Source organism: Bombyx mandarina, chromosome 07, assembly GCF_030267445.1.
Source record: "Bombyx mandarina strain Sakado chromosome 07, ASM3026744v2".
Taxonomy (NCBI): domain Eukaryota; kingdom Metazoa; phylum Arthropoda; class Insecta; order Lepidoptera; family Bombycidae; genus Bombyx; species Bombyx mandarina.
Window position 1 is genome coordinate 2,972,942 of NC_143214.1, and position 7,335 is coordinate 2,980,276.

General features: G+C 38.1%; 1 protein-coding gene across 1 annotated transcript; it reads left to right on the forward strand.

Annotated features, from left to right (window-relative positions):
• The first annotated feature begins 933 nt into the window (after window positions 1-933).
• LOC149502604 (uncharacterized) lies at window positions 934-3,571 on the forward strand. The gene is made up of 4 exons (XM_089728917.1): window positions 934-1,632; window positions 2,393-2,470; window positions 2,893-3,040; window positions 3,399-3,571. Exons 1-4 carry the CDS (start codon window positions 934-936, stop codon window positions 3,569-3,571), a joined length of 1,098 nt encoding a protein of 365 aa, XP_089585043.1.
• Window positions 3,572-7,335: the final 3,764 nt, after the last annotated feature.

Consider the following 7,335-nt stretch of genomic DNA (forward strand, 5'->3'; position numbering starts at 1 on the left):
TAATACGGAATAATTATACGTATCTTAAAGCGCTGTAGTCGGCTTGGGTTCTATATAATGCTGAATGAATATTTTTGTTGTATTTTCTTCGGTTTCGTAAATAAATAAACAAAAAACATTAAAACTAGTTTTAGGGTTCAATCTCTGGATTTGTGACCACGAAAACTTTCGAAAAATCTGAAATAATTAGATGACGTTTTCGCTAATTTAAATAATTTTGTGTTTAAAGTTTTATTTTTTATATTCGAGATACTGATTTATTTAATTGAAGATTTTAGGTGATCTGGGTCTGTGTGTATGTGTGTGCGTTAGTATCTCGTATGTTTCGTATATCAGAGAAAAGTATCGTTACACCGGTAAGAGTTACGCCATCTATCACCGAATAGCGGAACGAATATCGAACGCTCGAGAAGTACAACACCATCTATTGTCAGGTAGTGGAAACACACAATACTCGACTTTTGTGGAATAATATCGATAATTCTAGGGATGTAGTATCGGCTATAAAAGCGTTTCAGAGATGGCACGCAGTCAGTCAGTAATCGGAACTCATGATCATCATCATCATCATCATCATAATCGGTTGCTCTTGGCAGAGCAGTCGTGGTCATGTGGGACTACTCGAAGCGAAACAGCGAACGCATTACCTGAAGCGAAGCGGAAGAAGCGTATTGAGAATTTTAGTGTTTGTGAAGTGATTCAAGTGATCTAAGCGCAAATGCAGTGTTAGCTTGTTATTCTGTAGAATTATATTAACCCGAACCCCAGCGCATAACAGTATATTTCCTTGTGACTACTTAAATAGATCGTATCTAATCTACCAACGTTAATACGAGTGTATTTATCAGAGGCTTTGTCTGAATTTCGACAATAATTGTGAACGACAGTCGAATCCCATCAAACGGACGGTCCTAACGCTTTTGCAGCACAACAATGATTACGATCAAAAACAATTTTGGCTTCAGGCAGAACAATTTAAGTTTTTATCGTCCGATTTTGATCATTCTCCAATTGTGCGGATACGATTTCGATTATTACAACATCAATTTGTTGTTGAACGTTTTGACGAAAGCGTACTGCGCTAGTTTGACCTGCGTCGTCGTGTATGCAACCATTGCATGCTGCTCTTCGATACAGCTCTCGCATATTTGGTCGCTGATTGAATACGGTACTTCGGTCGTGATAATCGCGTGTTTCAGAAGCCAAACGAAACTATTCTTGAAACAGCTAACGACTTTAGACGTATATCTGAGGATCAGTAATAGGAGATTCGTGTTGGAGAAATGCAAAATTTTCACTATCACCGCGGTGATATTTCTGTTGAGAATCGTCTACACATCGATATACTGTAGCACCCATCACTGTTTTAACGTGTTTATATATTTTCTGTTAAGCCAATTCGCTTTGGTGTGCTTAGATGTGAATAGGATTTGGAGATGCATAGTCTTTGACGCAATAAGGTATAGATTGAAAACTCTTCGTTTAAGAATGGAGGAGAATCCGGACTGTAATTATTATTTGTACGTGAAGAACAATAAAAGTATTAGGAAGAATAAGATTAGCTTCTGCCTATTCCTGTACAGAACTATAGCTGATTTAGTCGATTTGGTTTCACCGGAATTGAACGTGTCGGTGAGTAGGTAGCGTAATATGAATTCCACGAAGAAAAAAAAACTATATTACTATTATTCAATTGGTACTTGGTTACGGAAGCACATATTCAGGGTGTCTCAGAAAGAATGGATAATCCTGAAGCACCCCATAATAGAGCTATTGGGGACATAAAAAAAATAAAAAATAAAAATAAATTCTCAGGTAGTATACACCCAAATTACATAATTAAAAAAAGTTGATATTTTCCATACTGCAGTGCGTTTTTGAAATATACAACAGCTACAACTAAATGAAATCATTGATTGCGTTGTGAGTCTGGTTGTAGTTTTTACCGCGGAACCCTACTCGAGCTATGACCCCGGGCGAAGATCGGACGTCGGACGAGACAGCATAATTCAACGGGAGTCGATTGATGGATGGGGCTCTAAAAAGATTCTTGGACCAGCGGTCAGCTCCTAGCATTTGCGGACTCAAAACCCACATAAACCGCGGGGCCCCTAAAGCCACCTCGGGCACGAGATTCTGCTCCCTGCCCGAAAAAAGCAGCAATGCATTTCGATTGTAAGAGTGGGGCAGCCGTAGTACCATAAAATAAGACTCAGAACTCATGTCTCAAGGTGGTTAGTGGTATCTTCGTACTTTATGTTAATAAGCTCCGGTGACCCATTCAAGCGATAAATAAAGCATGAATGTGTCTTTGTCACGTTTACACGAAATCGAATAAAGACGATTTGTACAAAAATAGATCCGTCGTTACCCGCCTTAATATTTTTCACAGCTATTCTTGAGCGTCGCCTGCAGTCTACCGAAAATCGTCTCTAACGCCTACCACTTACTGTTAATTATCGAGGATCGGGTAAGTTTTATTTAATTAGGTGAGTATTAATTGCTTAGTGCGAATAAAGAATATTAACCATACTGTTATGCCGGTAAGAGCAACGCCATCTATATTCGAATAGCATAAACGAATACCAAAAGAACTAGTGAGATCGAGAACGCTCGAGAAGTACAACGCCATCTGTTGTCAAATGGCAGAAACGCATATTGAAAATACTCTACTTGTGAGGAACGTTCTAGATAATTCTAGGGATGTCGTATCGACTATAAAAGCGTTGCAGGGATATCGCGAAGGCAGTTAACCCCAGCGCGTAACAATACTAATCCGGTCATTAATCTTAGTAGCTTGCGTTTGTACTGTACTTAAATATTATTAAAACAAATATTAAAAGCAGTCTGTTTGTGCTGGATTTTTTGGAAATTTCTTTATGTTATTTCCAGGAACCGTTGGAGACTGGTGGATACGTCCTCATGCACACGCTGCAAGTATCATTGCTACTTTTCACACCATTCATAATTGTCGAGTGCTACACTATGGAAGTTGAAAAAATTAAGCTGTTCCTTGTGCATAGACTGATCGACGAGAACGGTGAGTAATTTTACTGTAATTCTTTTTAGCCTAGTCATGTGCACTAGGCGTTAAAACTCACGACTCGTCTTTAAAAAAGTGTGTTTTTTTATGGAAGAGAGAAGAGCATAATATGGTTGGCGGTCACGCTTACAATTCATAGGCATTGCGAGAGGACAAGCTAAGCCGCTACATTACCTACTCAGCATCGTGGTTATTTATTGTTTGGAAGCGGCGATAGAAACATATTTTGACATTCAACAATATTATTGATATTTCAGTTGAATGAAATGATTTGAATTTAATTTTGAACTAATAAAAAATGCCCGGTCTTTATTTAGTCCGTATCTGCGTATAATTGTCATATTTAAATTTTCAGATACGACAATGCGAGACAATATCAGACTCTTCCTCGAATACATGAGTGTGAGAACATTCAGATATAGGATTTTTAGAATTGTGCCGGTTAACGCTACACTGCCACTGGAATTGGTGAACTTGTGCGTCAATTACGTTATCGTTCTTATCAACTTCACACATTTGTATGGCTGAGAATGTTTGCGAATCATCTATGAGAGTAGACATTCTATTGTCAGTAAAAATGGCAAGCCTAATTTTGGTATGATTGTTTATAATTAAATGGTAATTACACTAGGGTTTCCGTAGGCTTTGGCATGTGTTGTTGCTATTAGGCGAAGTATAAGGACCGATTTATCACATTACACTTTTTTTGGCTACCCAATGCCACTGTGGCGGTAGCCATCACAGAACACAAGATATTTGACAGAAGCCTGAATCTCGCTTACGACATTTTCAAGATAAGCTTGCATATATACAAGTTCTGAACAGCAACATTCGGACCGTCGGTCAGCCGAGCAATATCACCCGCTCGGTGGAAGATCTTCCCTTCGTCGTTAAGCATCGCCAAACCACTATCCTTGAAGGGAATTTTGGCTTCCTCAGATATTTAGACTTCACGTTCATGGGGCTCAGTCTGAAATACTTTGCTAACACCTACCTTGAAAAAGCAGCGCATTGTTTAATCTACTATCGGATCGGGATCGGTACTCACTAGAGAGTTGTGTCTATGCCTTAGATTGGTAGTCATGAACTGAAGTTTACGCCGCGGATAGCACCATTAAATGTTTCTGTTGTGCTTCAACGAAGGAGATACCTTCAGAAACGGCGGTCCGAAGTCAGCCTGTCGACACAAACATGAGGCAAATTATTGTGGCCCTACAGGAGCTGGGATTTCCAGTTCATTATACCAGGTGCATAATAGAGAAGATAGGAAGGCCAAGCTGTAGGTTCCACTTAGTGATCGACCTCTCCAAAAACAACCTCGTTCGCTTGTACGCAGTCGATGAACTATTATAGTTACCGGGGGTCACAAGGGCCGATATACTGTCATTGCTGCCAGGTCTTTGTTCACGCCTCCACGGACCGGAAGTAGAAAACCAAGAAGGAAAGAATAAATTAAGATTTTTCGTTTCCGCTATACAACAATTTAGGTGCCCCTAATCTAAGAGCAATGGTGACCAGACATCATCAGACTGAACCGTACGCTCGTCTGTCTACAAAGAAAATAAAAACAAGAAAAGATCAATCTTAAATTACGATCTTTCATAATGAGGAAACAGCTGAAGAGAAGTAGGAGTAGTAGAAGTAGAACCAGGCACTCCATAAAAAAACGTGCTTTGTTTTGTATTTTAACAGAAAGCTAATATTCATTTTGGAGCCGAATCCGGAACTCAATATTTCCACCAAATTATTTTTAAACTATAGCACAAATACGCTCAACTTTATTCAGTATTATCATAAATAATGAAAATGTAATAAATAATAAAAAAAATAACTAGTGTTAATAGTTTACTTATCCGCCGAAGGACTGATTTTCCAACAGACAAAAGCTATCCGTTAAGTAATTATAAGCGGAATGAAAATTATTTTGTAATACCTATTTTAGCCTAGGCAAGTCTTTATAAAGAGGTCCGTATTTGTTTGATGTTCAAATTGACAAGGAAATGATTGATTGAGCGCACATCGCTCTAACGATTTTGTATCGGTTTCACAGATCCCACGCTTCGGTTAATTTCAAATTTTGTAAAGCGGACTTAATATTTTGCGAATATAGAATAACGTTTTTAAAGATTTCAAGATAGAAACGTGTAATGCAAATAAAACGATATTATGATGGGTGTTTGGTTTATTTAAACTAATTCCTAAATCCAATAAATATAAGAAAAACTAATATTTGTTTTCATAACCAACTTTATAGTTTCGTATTGTTTTCATTTTCTATGACATTATAGTGGTATCCATCTTTGGTCTCTTTTGTATTTGGGAAATGAGCTGAATCCCCCTACGAAATGCCGCATAGAGGGGGGGAGCATGGCGTAGGTATGTGAGATATCTCCCTGCCGAAGGTGAGGTCATCGCAAATTGAAGGCGATGGCTTAAGAAACCCTTAAATGATTTCCTTGCACTCTACGACGGATCATAGATAGAAAGGGGATCAAGTTGAATTTTTTTTTTTATTGCTTAAATGGGTGGACGAGCTCACAGCTCACCTGGTGTTAAGTGGTTACTGGAGCCCATAGATATCTACGACGTAAATGCGCCACCCATCTTAAGATATAAGTTCTAAGGTCTCAAGTATAGTTACAACGGCTGCCCTACCCTTCAAACCGAAACGCATTACTGCTTCACGGCAGAAATAGGCAGGGTGATGGTACCTACGCGCGGACTCACAAGAGGTCCTACCACCAGTAATTACGCAAATTATAATTTTGCGGGTTTGATTTTTATTACACGATGTTATTCCTTCACCGTTGAAGTCAATCGTGAACATTTGTTGAGTACGTGTATTTCATGAGAAAAATTGGTACCCGCCTGCGGGATTCGAGCACTTTTTATTACACGATGTTATTCCTTCACCGTGGAAGTCAATCGTGAACATTTGTTGAGTACGTATTTCATGAGAAAAATTGGTACCCGCCTGCGGGATTCGAACACCGGTTCATCGCTTCAACACGAATGCACCGGACGTCTTATCCTTTAGGCCACGACGATCTCAAAATGCAATAAATTATACATTTATTGTAATCTTCTATCGAGGGAATAATAAGAAGTGCGTAAAAGTAGACACAACTTAGCCATTCAAGCAAAAAGAACTAGCTTCTCCATTTTGTAGGAAATAGGAGATACTATAGACTACATTTTTTTTCTTGTCGTTGAGATAAATATACAACAAATTTTAAATATTATGGCAACAAATTTTAAACATTAAATATAGCCTACTAGCGACCCGCCCTCACTTCGTTTCGGAAACTCTAATTTATTATTGATTTCTCCACTATTTAATGGATGTTATTATACATATTATTATAAACCTTCCTCTTCAATCACTCTATCTATTAAAGAAACCGCATCAAAATCCGTTGCGTGGTTTTAAAGATTTAAGTATACATAGGGACAGATATAGGGACAGAGAAAGCGACTTTGTTTTATACTATGTAGTGATTACAAATGACCATAGTTTTTGATCAATGGTCATCTTACGAACTCTATCCGATTTTATTTCTTATTTCTTAAATAAAAGAAAAATTCACATTGTTTTCACTTGTAGACTGAATTCAGCACAAAACATCGACAAGGTAATGCTGTGAGTGATGATGCCACGTCTAGACCGATAGTTCCTTGTGTTATTAATCACGGGTTTTTGTTACCGGCACCGAGTTTCGTTGCACAGGCACTTTGAATAATTGCTAGTTAAATACCATTTCGTAAGTGAGGAGTGAAATTATTGTTATGTTTTAATTTGTTAATTTTTGCAATAACTTCTTACCGTATCTGTCGCATGGGACCAGTCATAAGAATTTCTTTGAAGGGTAAAAAGGGTCTGAACGGCGCTATTATCGTTGTGATTTCTATGAACTCCGATAACCACTTAGCATCAAGTAGGCCGTCAGTTCGTTCTACTATTTAGCTAGACAGTGAAATTAAAAAAAAAATCTTAAACGAACCGCTTTCAACTCTAAAAATTATGATCAGTTAATCAAATTTCTTAAATTCTCTGTGTGAAGCAAAAATTAACTTGTTGTCTTTGGTAAAATAATTATGACCCTAAATGTCAAAGTTAATTATATTTTGTTTTTTTTTCCTACCCATGCTGATAGTCTTGAGAGGCTATTTCAGCTTCACCCTAACGTGTAGGTGAGCTCTCGCATCAAGCCGGAGTGTTGCTAACACTGGCTCTATCTAGAGCAGTGCTTGTAAAATCTACCACCGGATCGGAAACGCGACCCACTGAGAAG

What these genes read in the sequence shown, in the direction of transcription:
- LOC149502604 (XM_089728917.1), top strand. Translation starts at nt 934, where the DNA reads ATGATTACGATCAAAAACAATTTTGGCTTCAGGCAGAACAATTTAAGT. An exon ending in CACCGGAATTGAACGTGTCG is followed by an intron (nt 1,633 to 2,392) that starts GTGAGTAGGTAG and finishes TATTTTTCACAG; the next exon opens with CTATTCTTGAGCGTCGCCTG. An exon ending in TAGACTGATCGACGAGAACG is followed by an intron (nt 3,041 to 3,398) that starts GTGAGTAATTTT and finishes TTAAATTTTCAG; the next exon opens with ATACGACAATGCGAGACAAT.